The following is an 18,870-nucleotide window of genomic DNA, read 5'->3' as shown; positions in this document are numbered from 1 at the left end:
ATCTCTGCCCGCAAGGTAATCCAATATCTACAATCATTTTCTCTCTAACTAACCACGTGAGATTTCCTAGCATTAGTCTCCTCTCATATTCTAATATTTTTCTCTTTACAAGCCACATTCTTAGCCTGATAATATTTCTCATGAGTTTCTATTATTTATATTCCTCATATGTTCTCCATCTCTCTTTATATGCCTTCTCTTTATTTGTGCTTGCCTAACTAATCTGCCTAAATATTTCCTGTTCATCACCATCCACATTTCCTTCTCTCTAGCCCATCTCACTAAATATCTCGACTTATTCACTTGTCACAACCTCTCACTATATACTCTCAAAGCCATTTTGTATCATTTCCCTTCTGCTTCCTTATCCTGAAAGGACTCAATTCATCTCTCTCTCTCTCTTACCATGAGTGGCAACACTCCACCACATCATTTACCTTCCCTATCCTACTAAATTGTGCTATACCTTCAATTTCTATCCCTGTCAGAACATCCTCGTCAGTTAATCATTTGGAGAACAATTCAAGAAATGGCATAATTCAAGAAAACATTAGAATGGTGGTATCATTATGAGTGATAGAAGAATCAAATAAATCTGGCAAAATAAGGCTAGATTTTTAGCCAAAGAAGAAAGTTAAAGTCTAAATCAGAAACTCTGACATGGTATAATCACAGTAATATATGTGTATAAAATGCTTGATATAAAATCATGGTTTTTATTTTCAGTTGGGTTCAAACTGGGAAGGACATGAAATATATATACAGTAATGGGTTACTTACTCAGTCATACACATGAATTTCATCCAATTCCTATGCAAATTGTGGCCTAGCAATACTTCCCATATACTATACTAGTACTACTCTGCTCCTTTCAGGTACACTGGCAAAATAGTAAGTTATTTGCTAACTGACCTGGAAGCATCCTAAAGTGTTAGTATTAGGTTCAGTCCAGTACACTACAAGTGACTGGTCTGTAGAATACCATTTTAATGCTGTCCCCTCAAGAAGAAATGTTGGGTGGCAATAATGTCTGACTTAATTCTGAAAACAATACTAGCAGTACAAGCTGGATAAATTCAAGGAAATTAAATGGGCTTTTGCTCTGCAATCCAAACATGGTTTTTAGCCATGTTTGGATTGCAGAGCTTCCAGTAAGCAAAGTGAAGATACTATGCAAGATGATCACCTTGTGAGGAGGATGGGTACCACACTTTTTAACCCTGTCTGTGTTATTTAATTTCTATACGATGTGAATTTCATCACCCACTTACACGGCTCAAGCTACTTCATGTCTACAAAACTTTCATGTTTAGTCTCTATAGCAGGGTTTCCAGATTATGTGAGGGAAAAAAAAAAATTAAAAATAGAAAAAATCTCTAGCCCATTCATGATACTAATTGCACTACAGGTTTATAACCTTTTGTGGGTGGGAGTATCCAGGGGTACTAACATCCCACCAATATGAAAGGAGTCTATGTAGCTCAGTCAACAGTGACTATGCCCTTTTGCTTATCATCCCACCTAGGGTGCAAGGAACCTTTTATAAGTGCTTTTAAACTGAAGACGAGTTAGTCCTCATATGGAGGGATAGTGTTTTTCCTCTGGGAAACTTTTTTTTTTTTTTAGCAACCATTGCCTATAACCAAGGCTAATCATAACTCAAAAAGAAAAAGAGCAGCAATTTTGGAGAGTGGCAAAATTGTATCAACCATAAAAACAATAATTTTGCACATTTTCTTGAATTTAGAAATGGTAAAATAGTTCTTGACTGGGGATGGCAAATACCCTGACAATGATCCTTGTCATAACTCCAAATCACTAATAGCTAACAAACATGAAAGTGTAGGAAGAGGATTTATTTGCTATACTGTATTTTCTCTTCTGAAAATCTTGTGCCACTACAGAAGGGAAGTGATCTCTTATTCTATAGTGGCACAAGATGTTCAGAAAAGAAGCTGGTGACCTGATCAGCAGTGGTATGAAGAAATGAGAGAAAGGGAGTCGATGATGCCCAGGACCTAATTTGGGATTAACTGTTAGTAATGCTAAACTATATTCCTAAATGCAGACTAGCATTAGTAGATAAATAAGCGTTAGTATGAAATAGATGAAGCATGAAATCAAGCTGAAACTACAACAAAATATGTCATTGAAATATAAAAAAAAGAGGGTACTCAGCTAGCTTCATGAGGAATACAAGATGAGTAAGGAAAGTACAGGCATGACAAAGGAGAAATTAACATGTGAAAAAAAAAAGGAATTTTTTCTTACCCTCCTACAGTTACATGGCCAGGAGAAAAAAAGGTGGGTAGGAAGATGAGTTGCTGGAAATTGCACACAGTGGCATCAGCTGATGAATACAGCAAAACTTCATTAATCTCCAATCTCTCTTTAGCTGGAATTGAGAGACTGCAGATTAATAAATATGAAATGTTTAAAAATATTTAGTCAGGTAGATTAATATATCTGGGGATACTGGATAGGATTTCATCATATATATTAAGGATCTGTGTACTAGGAGTGCACTTAACTTACTACAAGACTGGTTTTGTAACTGACAGAATGGTCTCTGAATAGATAATAGTACCACTGTATAAGGGGATGAAGGGGAACAGAAATGCAAATCAGCAGTGGCAAACTAGAAGAAAAAGTTTGTTTTATGTGTGTTTTATATGCCGGCCTGGTTGGCCGAGCGGTTAACGTATCCCCACTCCAGCCAAAAGGCTGTGGGTTCGAATCCTGCCATGGGCATGGATGTTGTGATTCTCTGTGGAAGTAATAGTGGTGACAACCGGTGGTAGATGGCATTGATGTAGTTGTGGTTAGTTGTAGTTGGTGGATTGAGTGGTGGAGACAGAGATGTAGAATAGGTGTCCTCCCTGGAGGTGTCACGTAGTGGTGAAAGGATTGAAAAGGTCATATGAGATACAATACAATACAAAAACTGAATCAATAAGGACAGAAATCCTTCCAGACATCAGCAAGGTTGATTTCAGTCATCTGGTTACATTTTATAATAGGGTGAAAACAAGTGAACAGAAGAGGTGGCATTTACTTTAATTTAACTAGATTTTGATAAAGCTTTTTGACAGAATAATACCACATATAGCACATGCCAAAGTTGATGGATAACTGAATGACAGCTTGGATAAAACTGCAGTAATCTCTTCTACAGAATATTATTTTATTATTAACACCAGATTTCCATGGATCTAAAGACTCACTGCAGAAGGCAAACACTGTTACACACAAAGCCCATTAAACCATGCTTAACACATTCAGTGTATCTGCAATCATCACAATGTCAAGTAATGCATTCCACTGACCAATTCCACTTTTATATAATAATGACAGGTTTAAGGTTTGAACAGGGATATTCAACTTTTTTTTTTTTTCCCAGCTAGTACTAAATTTGGAAGAGTAATGAGAAAAAATTCTGATGTGATGCTGCTTCTAGAGGATTTAAATGGGATTGCCAATACAATGTTAACAAGTGTACTCTAGGACCTTAACACTAAAACTACAATAGGTGGAACAGTTACAACAAATAAGACTTATTCATGGATTATACAATGAATAAGACATTCCTTCACACCATACAAAATAGCATCACTTACCTGCTCTCCTAATAACCAGTTATGATCCTTAGAATCTCTGAATTTTCAACTCAGAATCTCTGAACACAAAACCTACATCTGGTAGGACTTAAAAGATAGCACCACAGAATCCATTTGAAGGTCACCTTACTCAGGGGACAAATTTGAGGAAGTCTTTCACACTTCCATTTGCTTCCTGGAATCTGCCTCTGCCCTAAAGAATGATGGTAACCTAAATAGGTATGGATGCATAAAACTGCTTCCTAGACATTTTATACCTAGCGTGTGTGGTAAACAATGATAGTTTGAAAAAACAATCTACCACATGTAAAGGAAATTAGAATTTATTTACAACTTCTATATATTCACTCACTGTAACATGGCCCTGCTTCTCATGCCATTAACACTAGACTAGGGTTTCCCAAAATCAAAGATTTTATACTATAGTATATTTAAATTTTGTCATCTACTCATTAAAAGGTGTGAAACACTATGTCGTCACCCTAATCTTAATCAGACTGCTTGCCTATCTTCGAGTTTTGGGAAGTAATCACCAAAAATTGTTCATAAATGTTTGAACAATTTATACAATACTTTTTTTTTTTTTTTTAATTACACAACTATACCTAGCCTGGTTCCTTGGAACAGTGTTGTCTGCTGTTCCCTCAACTTTGACGTACACATGAAAGCATGACTCATACTGTTTGACTTATGTGTTAGCAAACAAAAGAATGTAAACAATTCTTTTGTGCTCTTTCCTGAATGATGCTCATGTTTCAGCAACTGAAATATATTAGATTTGTAATTTCTAATTTCCTTTACATATGTTAAACCATTTTTTAAATGTATCATTATGTCTACTACATATTTGTATAAAAACATCTAGTAACAATCTTCATGTTAAAGAATACTAGAAGTCAGAAGATTTGGAAAACTGCATTAAAAAAAAAAAATGAGTATGTAAAAACTCATGTTTCTAAACTGTGGTTGTAATGCTGCTATACATAATTTTACTAAAATCCAGGAGACTTAAATCATGTGCTGCACATAGGATGTATCAAAACGTTAGAAATCCTTATTATTAATATTATTAGATCAAATCTACTATAATAAGAAGCTTTTCTTTTCAAATACTCTTGAAAAGTGTTCTTTGCCAGAATTTTAGATTTAGTTGGTACAATTTCTCTTTCCTCAGCCAAATCAGCACACTTAAATTGCAAAGACATTGAAATGGGTTACTGCACAGTGATCTTAGCAAGGCTCACTTTTACTTGGTGGTGCTTGTGTTCCAATTTTTGTACTTATGAAAATTGTCATAAAATAGTAATGCTGGAAGTCTGTGCTGTTTTCATTACATCAACAACACCCCAACCAGCCATGCCATCTAGAGACATCTAGCAAAATCTGGATATGATTTTGTAACACCTATTGAATAACATGGATAAGAAGTGCAATTTGTTGTAATAGGTTTCACAGTATAAAAAGAACACAGATGGTTAAGAAAATAACTATTTATTACCTTAAAAGCTAATATTTCACTGGTATTATATCCAGCATCTTCAGAGCACACAACACAAAGTTTGTTACAAAGGCAAGACAACCACAATCCGGTGTAACAGTGGGGATAGTATATGTGATTGCAGCGTGCAACACAAGACTAAAGTCCTTTTTATACCGTGAAACCTATTACAACATGTCTGACGAACACATAAGCCTATCCAAGTGCAATTTGGTATCACTATTTCATCCACCACAGACGGTAGAGAGGTTAAACATCCAATCCATGTTCTACCTGACACCTAAGCATAAACAGTAAAGTTAAAGGATAACTTTTCTTCAAACCGGATCACAAACCTCTGATATGAGAGTTTTGAGAAAAATTATTGGAGTGAACAAATGGCATCAATGGCAGTATCACATTAAAAATTAGAATATTAGGAAAGAACTTGCCATTGTTAGCATTCAGAAATGTGTTAGTAGAACTAATCTCAAGTAGTATGGTCACTTAAACAGGATGGGGAAAGGAAAGGAAAGGAAAGATTAGCAAAACAAGTTGGCAGGGAAAAGACCCAGAGGAAGACCAAGATGTAGATGGATTGATACAGTAAAAAAAGTGTCTTAAAAGATAGAAATATAAGATCTGATATTGGAATCTTGACAGGTAAGATTAATTTGGAGGAAAATGACTGATCAGAAGTTAGTAATGATATATCTTTTTCATGTAGCATACTATCGTAATTATTCTGTACATCTCCTCAGGGTACATAACAGAAATTTGATGATGATGTAGAAGCAATTTTTTTAAAAAAATGTAATTATCATCATCCTAAGGCCCATGTAGTCAGACTCATCTAGGAAGTCCCTTTGTCATACACACAGCTCATCACACCTTGTCTTAAACACATTCAAATTCTCTGCAGACACCACACTTTCAGGCAAGGTATTCCAATCATTCACAGATCTGCATGCAAAAAACCTGCTTCTCATTCCCTTGCTCAGACCCTCCTTATACAGCTTCCAGAGATGACCTCTTGTTATCCCCAAACTCCCACCATTTTATGAAAAATCTCTTCAACATTGATCCTATAACCATTTATCAACTTGTACGTCTATCATATTCCCCCCCCCCCCCACTTCCTATCCACTAGACTCTGTAAATTGTATCTTCTCAACCTTTTCTCATATTCAACATTCCACAGAGATCAGAAACTACCTTAGTCAAATCACCTCTAGACCATTTTCAACAGCTCTTCGTTTTGAAAACCATGGGTGACCATATCTGTGTACAGTAGTCCATATGTGGCCTAATCAAGGCCTTATACAATGGAACAAGAATCTCTTTACTTCTACAAGTCAGTGTCCTCTGCATCATTCCCAGAATTCATTGTTGTCCTCATAATTTTGACAATGTGTCCTCTAAATTTTTGCTCCTTATTCACGATCAACTCAAGATCTCTTATTTTTTCCTCCTACAACAATATATCCACACTAAGTGTAAATTCTACATCTCATCTTTCTTTCCTGCATTTTAAAACCTTACATTTCGCCACACTGAATTGGCATCTCCACTCCTGTACCTATTCACCCAATCTATTCAAGTCTTGTAAGGCCAGAACATCTGCTCTACTCCGCATAGTTCATGCCAAATTTGTATCATCTGCAAAATGAATAGCTGCATCCAAATCTTTCCCAATATCATTAACATACTGGTTAAACAGCAATGGTCCTAAAACTCTGAGGCACACCACTAGTTACTTTCCTCTTCTGGGATATTGCTCCCCTCCATACACAATTTGCTGATACCTATTACACAGTCAATCTCCAATATGTAATAAATAAAAAAAGATTATAATAATAATGATGATGAAGTTGTATACTACTAGTTTGAAAGACTTTTAAAGCTAGAACTAAAGTGAAATTAAATAAAGTTTAACATATTCAAAATCTGTTAAATAAAATTTCCAGAAAAAGGATATTTTGCAATAAAAACTGTCAGGGGAAAATCTAATGTAATGGGGAAAAAAAAAAAAAAAAAAAAAAAAAAAAAAAAAAAAACGAAAAGAAAATGAATGGACTATCCATTTGATGAATAAAGTTGCCCTGCCCAAAATGCAAATTTCCACTGTTTAAAAAAAAGTAAAACTAGATACTCAGCTCAAACAAAAGTATGTTGGAGAGGAAAGATCTAATTCATCGTGGTAAGGCTTATACTATGGCTATTCATAACTGTAGTTTTTTTGTTTTTTTTTAATGAAGTTACATATACTGTCTCAAAATCTATCACTATTTCCTCCCTATTCTTGTCAGGATGTCATTCTCATCCAACCACGTCTCACTTATTCCAACAATTTTTGAGTGAATGAACTCAATCAATGCAAATTCTTATTTCTGAAACTTCTAGTTTGTATACAAACATAACAGTTCATTTCTGGATCTATAACAACATGTTTCACTGATACCACTTATTAGATGCAGCTTCTCCATGCCTTCATTGCCCATCCCAGTAGCCTTATCAAATCCAACCATCCCTCCTACATCACAGGCCATCCCATTCCTTTTTTTTTTTTGTCTACTTGTGCTTTCATTTCTTCTTTGAGCATAGACCTTTCCAAGCTGTGTTCCCTTATCCACCGAGTCCCCCCCCCTCCCTTGCACAATTGTTCTCTACACTCATGCTATTCACTTCTCCATTCATAAGCACTACTTCAATCCTTCCTTACTCTTCCACATTGCTTCTTACTTGCTCAGAGGCATTCTCTGCACTGATTAACTCCTTCCTGCAAGCCTCTCCAAATGACTCACACTAAACCAATTTAAATACAGTTCATCATTCTAATACACTTCCATTTGTACAAATTCATCCCACACATTTACAAACTGCACTTTTCTCTTCACATATTTCCACTAACATATCATTTGTAATCCTTGCTCTCTGCCTCATCTCATCATTATCATATCTAAGCAACACATAGACTACCTTTCCTGTCATACTATTATCTTTTATTCTTCTCAACAACCTTCTAAAATCCAGGTCTTACATTCTTTGTTCTCAGTCAGGTCATTTATTCCTACAACAAACTATTTTGCTTGCTTATTGATGAATAAATGATTCTGTTCTTAATTCATCACAGATTCCAGTATAACAAAATTTAAAATTAAGTATTTACATGGACTTGTGATTATGATTAAAAAAGTGAATATACAGTACTTTTGAAAGAGTTATCAGATGGATATAACTTTTACTATATTGATGTGCAAGTATATATCTTTCTATTTACAGTGGAATTAGAACTAAATACTGAACAAGAACTGAACAGGTCCAAAAATGACCAGTTTTGCAATTTCTTCAAATGATATAATAAAAGTCCTGAAAAACAAGCTTACCTATCACATTAACTATTGAAACTCAGGTTTCACTTATCAAGTTTAGAGTAGTGCACAATGATCATCCAGGACAATTACAATATTGCTATTACTAGCATCTTGTTAGCAATTTTCTTCTAAATTAGCTTGTGCTTTGCAAGGTCTAATATTACTGTGAGTCCTTACATTTTTGTCCTTTAAGATACTGCTGAATATACTGATCCTTCTAGAGCTTCCTCTAGATATATTTCCTCGATTCCCAATTTTCTTAACCCTACTCTTCCTATTTTGCCAGCCTGTTTGACCAAGTAGGAAGTATGGGGTGCTTAAGGGTCGAAGCTGTATAACTGAGAGAAGACCTCCAAACGGCCTTTAAAGGAATGCAGAGAACCGACCAGGGCTTCTGACCTAATGTCCAATCCTCACCTTCTCGTGGTGCACCCTGTTGGGTATCTACTTGGACACTGAATGAACGAGGATGGGCTGGCAATTTGGGATTTAGCCGACCAAATTGTATTCTTATTGATTAAACCAAAATAAAAATGATGGTACAACATGACAAAATTTCATGCCAGCTGGGGCGTCGCCTGGTTAAACAAGGCCCCCGTTGTTTTCACCAGGGAACCAGGGCGAACAGCGAAAAGTCAGCTACTGGAACAAATCTGAAAACAAACCCCAACTCAATATCACCAGAGTTAAAGATCGGTACTATCAATGTAAGAAGCCTAAATGGCAGAGAAATGGAACTAGCTGAGAAATTAGATAAGTACCAGATCGACATAATAGTGGTGACTGAAACAAAAAAGACCAAACTGGTGAGATATTTCTCAGCAATAAATACAAAATGTTATATTCAGGCAATGACAATCAAGGAAAAGAAGGAGTAGCCATAGTACGAGGCTAATCTTCTTGAATGGCAGTCAGTCTCAAGTAGAGTAATGTGGGCAAATATGAGAATGGGGAACTGGACAATGAGACTTATTTGTGCCTCCCACAGAAGGTTCTACTAAGGTAGAAGTGGAGGAATTTTTTGAGGCCTTATAAAAGCAACTGACACAATGAAAAAGGAAAAGTTGGTCCTTGTTGGGGATCTAAATAGCAGAGTAGGAAATGATTGTGAGACATACAAAAATATTTTGGGAAAATTTGGAGAAAAGAGCAAAGCTAATAATAATGGCAAATATCTGTTGGATTTCTGCTCAGGACATGGACTGGTTATTACTAGCACCATGTTCCAACATAAAAATGTGCACAAATTCACATGGAGAGAAGAGGCTAGGAATAAGAAAAGTCTCATTGACTATGTTATTGTTGATAGTGATGTTTTCTCCCTGGTGCAGGACACCAGAGTGTACAGAGGATTTGAAACTGGAAGTGATCACTATTTAGTCTTGAGCAGGATAAAATTGAATTTCATATTGAAAAGAATAACATGTAAGAAAGTTTTAAAGCGAATAAAAGTTGAGCAGCTCTCAGATGTGACATGTAGACTAAAATACAGAAAGATTATTGAAAAAAAAAAAATGAGAGTTTGAGAACATGAATCAAACCTTGGAGATTCAGTGGCAAACTCCGAAGAAAACATTGATTGATTCTGGCAGAGGCATGTGGTGAGGTTGTCTGCAAGGATAAAAAAAATAAAAAATCAGAACTCCCTGGTGGACACAGGAAGTTAAAGAGGTAGTGAAGGAAAAGAAGAAAGCATATCAAAAGTTCCTGTCAAATAAGTCAGCTTGTGCTCTTAAAGAATATAGAGACAAATGCAAGAATGCTAAACACTGTGTAAAACTAGCTAAACAAAAGTCATGGGAGGACTTTGGCAAGAATATAGAAAATAAATATCAAGAAGGTGGCAAAATATTCTGGAGGTTGTTGAAGAAGCTTAGGAATGGAGGAAAGAGTGCTGTAAAAGGAGTTAGAGATGATAAAGGTGACATGAAAACAGGAGAAAAAGATATCCTTGAAGTATGGAGTAATTACTTTGAAAAAACTGCTAAATCAAACAAGCAGTGATGACAGCACTGTGGTAAACAACACTGACCAGGCATGCAGTCAGGAATACATATGCATACTTGAAGTAGAAAAAGCCATCAAAGGCTTGAAATGTAGAAAGGCAGCAGGAGTAGATGATATTCGACCAGAAATGCTGAAGTATGAAAGTATGCAGTGCAGCCACTGTAAGTATAAAAGTCTTACAGTGGCTGCACTGTATAGTTCAGAAAGCCTGGACAGAGGGACGAATTCCCGATGATTGGAGTAGAGCTCTCATAGTACCCATATATAAAAAGAGAAATAAAACTGATTGTGAGAATTACAGAGGTATTTCCCTTCTGAGTGTTCCTGGCAAAATCTATGCAAGTATACTTGAGAAACGGTTGAGAAGAATTGTGGAAGAAAAGCTTGGTGAAGAACAAGCTGGATTCAAGCCAAATAGAGGCTGTCCGGATCAGATCTTCACTTTACGACAAATAGTCGAGAAAGCATAGGAATATAACAAAGATCTGTATTTAAGTTTTGTCGATTTGGAAAAGGCATATGACAAGGTGCCAAGAGATAAGCTATTCAATACGCTGCCGTTATATGGCGTCAATGGGACATTATATCAAGCAAGTCTTTATTTGAGTTGTAAGTCAGCAGTTAGGAAGTACAGGAAGATGGTTTAATGTTAAATCTGGTGTGAGACAAGGATGTACTTTATCCCCTCTGTTATTCATTATCTATATGGGATCACATTATGAAAGAAAGTGGTATTAAACATGATATCAGAATTGGAGATGGTAATGTCAGCTCTTTGCTTTATGCGGACGATCTTATACTTCTAAATAAATCCGCTAAAAGTTTGCAAGATTCCCTGACTAAATTGAATAACTGTTGTAATAGATATGGTATGAAGGTCAGCATTAAAAAGACAAAGACAATGAAAATAGGTAGAATCATTGAAAATGTCAACTGTGTTGTGAATGGAGAACTTGTGGAACAAGTAAAACATTTCAGTTACTTAGGCACGATTTTTACTGATGATGGTAAATTAAATATAGAAATACACAACAGAATCAGCAAAGCTGGTATGGTGGGAAGTCAATTGAATAAATTCATATGGATTAAGAGAAAAATTAGTCGGAACACTAAATTATCTATATGGAAGCTGTATGTTCAAACCAGTTTTAACTTATGGATCTGAGAGCTGGGTCAGAAGTAAAACACTTGACCAAAGACTACAGACCGCAGATATGAGAGTCCCGAGAAAGATTAGAGGTGTGAACAGATGGCATCAATGGCAATATCATATTGAAAACGAGGATTCTAGGAAAGAACTTGACATTGTCAACATCCAGGAATGCGTTAGCAGAGCTAATCTCAGGTGGTATGGTTCCTTAAATAGGATGGGAGAGAAAAGATTAGCAAAACAAGTGTTCTCTGCCAGGTTGGCAGGAAAAAGACCCAGAGGAAGACCAAGATATAGGTGGATTGATACGGTACAAAGTGCCTTAGACGATAGAAATATAAGATCTGAATGTTGGAGTCTTGACAAGTAACAGACTGATTTGGAGGAAAATTGTAGATAGGAAGTTAGTTATGATGTAATTTTTTCATGTAGTACTATCATATCCTGTACATCCCTTGAGGGTACGTGGCAGGAATTTGATGATGATGATTAGTTTGTGCTTTGCAAGGTCTAACATTACTGTGAGTCCTTACATTTTTGTCCTTTAAGATACTGCTGAATACACTGATCCTTCTAGAGCTTCCTCTAGATATATTTCCTCCATTCCCAATTTTCTTAACCCCACTCTTCCTATTGTGCCAGCCTGTTTGACCAAGTAGGAAGTCTGGTCTCCCACCAACAGATCTTAGGCTGAAATCCCAATAGAGGCATGGATGTCCAAGAATGTCATTAGGTAGGAGATGAATTTCACTACCTAGTGTGAGGCCACAATCCCACTTACATGGGCCTTAAATGGTTGGGGAAAAAATTCCATGTTTAGTCTCTATAGCAGGTTTCTATATTATGTAAAAAAAAAAAGAAAAAAAAAAGAAAAAAATCTTTAGCTAACCCATGATACTAACATATTATAGGTTTACAAGCTTTTACAGATGGGAGTCAGGTAAACATAACCACCTCAGATTAACTCTAACATGTTTCATTTCAGATTTTGATATCAATGTGATCCTTACAGATGATGAATAACAATGGAGACAGCATGGGGATTTACCTTATAAGTGTTTTCACTTGGTTATAAATTAGATTAAAGTTGATAAGAAATTATATTTTTGTTTAATCCTTTATCCAAGTGTAGCAAACAGAGTTTACATGTGAAGTAACTTCACAAGGCTATTTGTATATAGAGGCTAATGACTTCACATTAATTGCCTTAGTATGCCATAATGCAAAGCACACATCCCTTTGGATGTGTATAATGCTATGCATTATGGGAACGACCAGTACCTAGACTAGTTTCAACCTTTATTGAGGTCTCATCAGTGAGAGTTGACTAAGAAGAGATACCAAGGATGAAGTAATGCAGAAGTCATATTTCCCATACATAAGTATGTAAAAAGATAACACCTTGCCGGCAAAGGTTGGTCGATTGGTAGAGCCTCTGCTACTAATGGCTCAGTTAAGTAAGTTTGAGCGCAGTTAGTAGCTGGAAGGGGACACTCTCCCTCGATGAGTCTTTGGACTCCATGGAGGTGTCAAATAATAATAATAATATTACTTCATATCTTATACACTTCAACCTTTTGTATATCTTTCTTCTGGGTCTGACTCCCACTGATGAGATCGATTCTTACACTTCGATTAAGGATTAAAGAAGAATATAATTTCTTGGCATCTTTAATTAGCTTTACCTTATACAGGGTGTCCCAAAATTCACGCAAGAAGTAATTTTGATAGAAAACACAGGTTTTTAATTAAAAATTGTAATTTCTTATTGATTCATAAAGTATACAGTATACGGTTATGCATGGAATAGCATATCGGGTAAATGGACTCCACGGCTTTGCTGGCACATACGCACTCTTTTGTCGAAATTTTCCATGACCGTTTTGCATAAATGTGGCTGAATTTCGTTGATACAGCGCTCAATTTCCTCCTTCAAGACATGGATGTCGTGGGCTTGTTGGCATAAACCTTAGACTTCAAAAAACCCCAAAGAAAAAAGTCCAACGGCGTTAAGTCACATGATCTGGGCGGCCATTTCTGATCACCAAAACGGGAAATTACACGACCAGGAAATGACTCATGCATTTCCTGGTCGTGTAATTCTTGGGCTGTATGGCATGTGGCACCGTCTTGTTGAAACCTCATGTCGTCCACATCCATATCTTGCAATTTAGGCATAAAAAACTGGATTATCATGTCGCGATAGCGAGCACGATTAACTGTTATTGCCTTACCAGCCACATTTTCGAAGAAGAATGGACCGATGATGCCTCCAGCCCAAAATCTGCACCAATCAGTGACACGTTGTGGATGCATTTGTTTCTCAACAATCACTAGTGGATTTTCCGAACCCCAAATGCGACAATTTTGTCGATTAACGAAGCCATCAAGATGAAAATGAGCCTCATCGCTGAAGGCGATTTTGTTCGAAAAATAAGCATCCACTTGTTGTTCCATAATCCATTCAACGAACTCTCTTCGCTGTGTGTGGTTATTTTTAATAACCCTGAACTGTCAGCTATCACGCTGTCTTTTGTTTCTTGTTGGCAATACTTTACCGCACAAATGGCGCTAAATTTAAATCTTGCGTGAATTTTGGGACACCCTGTACAAGCAAACCTCTACTTACAAACTTTCAAGACATGAACAATTTGTATTTATGAACACAACATTTGCTAATAAACTGTGATCCCAATTCATATAATGAACACAAAACCCCAACATTCACATTTCACGATGCCCAAAGTTCACTGATACACGAATTAGATTAATAATATATCTTATGAAAAATAAATAAATTCAGTTTAAGAACACATTTTGTTCACAAGTTGGTTTAATGTAAAAGCAGATACAGGCACACCCCATATTGATGGGGTGTGCCTGTATCTGCTATTGAAGTATGGCCTTCAATTCAAGACTAAGCTATATATATTGCTCTGTTTACTGTGCCATTCACACCACAAATGTGATATGAAAAAAGCTATTCAAAATACCACATCTCTTCCAGTTCTATGCTGTACCTCCCAAAATATCTCTATTTGTCATTAACTAAAAAAAAATCTAGCTGATTTTTTTTAGTTAATGACAATTACTGACTCCTGTTTGGCCCAAACCAAGCATGTTCAAGAGTCTAAAGAAACTCATCAGGATGAGTCTTTATTTTTTTTTTGTGACAAGTTTTCTTAGCTTCATAAATACACACACACACAGCATAAATCTTACCTAGCACTCAGTTATGAAATTCCTCAAATTCAATTTTATTCCCTTTTATTAAATAGAGACTTTATTAAAATACTTCCTTTACAAGATTTTTATTCATTTCTAAAGTCAATCCAAACCAAGACTCCAAATTATATAGTGTAGCCACAGTAAAATTTTTATGATTATATTTGAGACATTTCTGGTTTGAATATCATCTGATAAAGCTGTATTTCCACATTTTAGATTTCTAATAGCTTCTACTTCCAATCCTGAAATATACTCTTTAGTACATTCATCCTTGATATTGCCACTGTCCTGTCAATAATTTCTCATTTAATAATTACTCCAGACATCCAGAATAGCTTTGTTCTCTGTTCCTAAGTTCTATCTGTTCTTAGTCTGCATAATATTTCATGATATTTATTCTATATTGTTCTGAAAATTTCTCATTAATTTTATTTAGCTACTTTTATACCTAGTAAGAGACCATCATCTGATTATTTGGAAGACTGATGGTCTGAAATAAACCATATTTCCAGCTTGTTTAACCCTCAGCCCGCCCACAGTAATAAATTGCTACAAATAATATAATCTTTCATAGGCATGACTAACAATAAAAATGTAACTTTATATTATTCCGTCTTGCCTCGTGAACTAGATGAGTTTGCCACGAAGTTCTTATTTTTCTATTCTTGCAGAAATTCATCAGATGCTTCTAAGATGAGCCAATCACTTCTTCCTTCCAATTTTACCAACAGGTGTAAGGTTCTTGTTCTCAAACTTTCTCACTTTTTTCTCCAACAACATTTATATATTTGAGTCTACAATATGAAAGTGTAAGCTGCCAAACTATTTGTTGTAATAATCAATAATAATAATTAAGTACATTGCTAAAATATGATCGATCTTTAGCAACCCAGTGCTGTAGATCAAACAGCACTGGGTTGCTAAAAATGCTATTGTTGTCAGCCCAATTCTGAATCCTGGTCCTCACTAATCTCTCCAACACTAACCACACACAGACTGGATTATAATCTGAAGTCATGTCTTATCACCTCTCTTATGAATGAACCAATTTTGCCCTCTCCTCTCCTTTGGAACTTGGTCCGATAATAATAAGTATGCCAAACCACTGTTCAATCCCTTAGTACAGATTTATCTCCGTGCTCATAGTAAGTATTCGATACAGAGACATTATCCAGAATTACATAATCGGGATTAAATGAACCTTCTCCCCAACTCACAAAAATTCGGTGACAGTGGAGTGGTTCAGAATTTACCTGTCATGTTTTCATTCTACTTTCTGTCCCGAATAGTTGCTAAACGATATTGTTAGCCGTCTTTGGTATTCGAGTCACCAACTTTCTTCACAAAACAAGCTGGTCGCATTAAGCGCTTTCCTCTGCTCAGTTTCTAAGCCCCCTCCCCCACTTCAATTTTGTTTTCATTCATTCGCTCACTTTTGGAAGGATTATTTCTGTACTTTAGTTCACTTTAGGAATAGGCTGAAATTGAAGCATTACTTACCAAATTAAGAATATAACAAAAAATCCCATCTTTCTAAATGTACAAAATTCGATCATCTCTCCTCAACATATAGTCCGTTTTCAAAAAACCAAAACTTTATTTTCTTAACCATCACAGCATCACATGCGTCAGTTAATTATTGAAGTAGATTGTGCTGCCCTCTTCCAAAGAAAGCCACCTCTTAAGAATTGGATCATCTGTGTTCCTTCTCCATTCCGGAGAGAACGCATTTTTTTTTTGTTGTTGTTGTTTTGTTTTTAATGATTTTATATTTTTTAGTATTTTTAACATAAAACAAAGATTTAACTGTGAATGCTCGTAACTAGGTATTCTTCTGGAGAGAGAGAAAAAGTCTAATTATCGTCTCCTGCAAATTGTTGTATTAGAAAACGCAAAATATGCGCCCTCTCCAATTAATCTTTCCTTAGATTTTAATTTTTTTTATGAAAACATTGCTGTTTTTCAAAGATCACAGTAATAAGCATTATAAAATAAAAATAACATAACATAACAATTGTGCATATTTTCTATAGCTTTCATGTTAACCTTGCATGGGACGGTGGACATAGACAATTTTTTTTTTCCCGTTAATAAACGAACATAAGCTAATTTCTTTTATCTCCTATACGGAATTGCGCGTCGTATTGCTTATGATATCTTTAACACCTTGTAAGCGATTTGTTTGACTTCATGTATCAATTTGAACTTGAAATACTGTTGCCAATATCGAGCCGATGTTTCTCATATGAAGATTATCAGCTGTTTCTAAGATATCATAATATCATTTAATTAAGGGGATAATAAATTCCTCATTATTTCAAAGCCAAATGAGAACTCGAAGATCCAAATCTAAGAGTTTCATGCCGAAGAACATCTGGCAAGTCCAAGCGTAATTCAATGTCTGGTGGTACAACACTAGGGCAACTCGGAGCAAAGGTGAAGCAGGCTTCGATAAATGTACTTAATATTTTCTCATAATGTAAAGCAGCTCCTAGGAGATGCATTACTCTTTTAATTTATGAGGGAAGGTTACTATCCAGACCGGTTTCGACCTTTATTGAGGTCTCATCAGTGAGTAGGTAGACCTGGATAATACCAAGGTTTTAGTGAACAGAGCTTACATACTTTACTATACGAATTGCCAGAAAGGTGTACCCATATATTATTACTACAATAAAGAGCCAAAAGGCTTTTTTTTTCGGCTACATAAATTATTTAATTAACGGGTTAGTCATTCTCTCATTATTTCAAAGCCGAATGAGAAACTCGAAGATCGAAATCTAAGAGTTCTTCGGCATGAAACACTTAGATTTCGATCTTCAAGTTTCTCATTCGGCTTTGAAATAATGAGGGATTTATTATCCCCTTAATTAAATAATTTACATCGCCGAAAAAAAGCGTTTTGGCTCTTTATTATATCATAATATCATTATCTGTAGAGTGGTCAGTGGCAAGGTTTTTCTCCCGGAAACACCTCTGTGTCGCAAAACAGGAAAATCGGCCAAAAGAACACACAATTTACAGGCAATATCATAGCTTTAGTTGAGGCTCTGTACTTTTCTGCTGCTCGCAGAAAAGTGCAAACGTATAATAACGCTGAGTTCGAAGTTACATTGTAACTCAGGGGTCGCCAAACTTCTTTGACCATCGACCCCTTCAAGAATTTCTTGACTTTTTATCGACCCCTCTATTTTACTATTACGTAATTATAATAGGACAAGCAAAAAAAGCCACTTATGTGAATTTTTAGATTGTTTATTTTATAGTTACAGTGTTTATTGTATGTATAATATAGTATATATTATTATATTGGCTTAACGTCAAAGGGATAGGTTTTTGTTTATGACGTCCTTCTTAACATTACATATTTGATAGGAGGGATAAATAATATATAAAATATAATTTAGATAACAAAATAACAATAATACAATCTTCCTTATATATATGAAAATAAGAACTTTTATAAACTTAGTATACAATTTACTAACGTTGTCAATGTGAAGAGTGTGCTTCGTGCCTCTTGACAAGGTTAGCAATGTTGGGTTTAAAATTACCCGTAAAATGATGTCTTATATTTTTCTATCAACCCCCAATCGATCCCTAACAATGTTATATCAACCCCTGGAGGTCGATATTGACCACTTTGGCGACCACTGTTGTAAATGGTCGGTGTATTTATCGTTCGTGTAAAACTGGTGATTTTTATCTGTTTTTACTATGTTCTTAACTTAGAAAATTAGTATTTTATAGTATATTAGGGTAGAGGTTCGTGTTTTTAGAACTATTCAGTGTTTTTTTTTTTAAAAATAAAAATCAACTAACGCGTTTAAATTCCCTTATATGGAGTAGGCGAGGCCGTTTTAGCCCTATCTAACTTTCAGAGGCTGGGTGGCCAGGTCAATCTCCACTGATAGCCAATCAGAGATAGCTGGTCCAAGGCTATCACTAATTGAGTGCCACACAGTGTGAAGAGAGGGCTGACAAGTGCTGCCATCTCGTAGTACATAACCCTAAAAT

The 18,870-nt window shown here is 35.7% G+C and overlaps 1 protein-coding gene across 1 annotated transcript in view; it reads right to left on the bottom strand.

Annotated features, from left to right (window-relative positions):
- Positions 1 to 16,489, bottom strand: part of JTBR (jumping translocation breakpoint protein JTBR) — a 57,922-nt gene extending 41,433 nt beyond the window's left edge. The window contains exon 1 of the mRNA XM_090403517.1: positions 16,354 to 16,489. Within this exon, the coding sequence (XP_090259643.1) occupies positions 16,354 to 16,409 (56 nt within the window). The 5' untranslated portion in view covers positions 16,410 to 16,489. The remainder of the gene's footprint in view (positions 1 to 16,353) is intronic.
- Between the last annotated feature and the right edge of the window lie 2,381 nt (positions 16,490 to 18,870).

This window comes from Typopeltis vanoorti, chromosome 14, assembly GCF_054136105.1.
Source record: "Typopeltis vanoorti isolate ZY-2024b chromosome 14, IOZ_Tvanoo_1.0, whole genome shotgun sequence".
Lineage (NCBI taxonomy): Eukaryota > Metazoa > Arthropoda > Arachnida > Uropygi > Thelyphonidae > Typopeltis > Typopeltis vanoorti.
The sequence above is the reverse complement of the archived record's forward strand: the minus strand, read 5'-3'. Positions and strand labels throughout refer to the sequence as shown.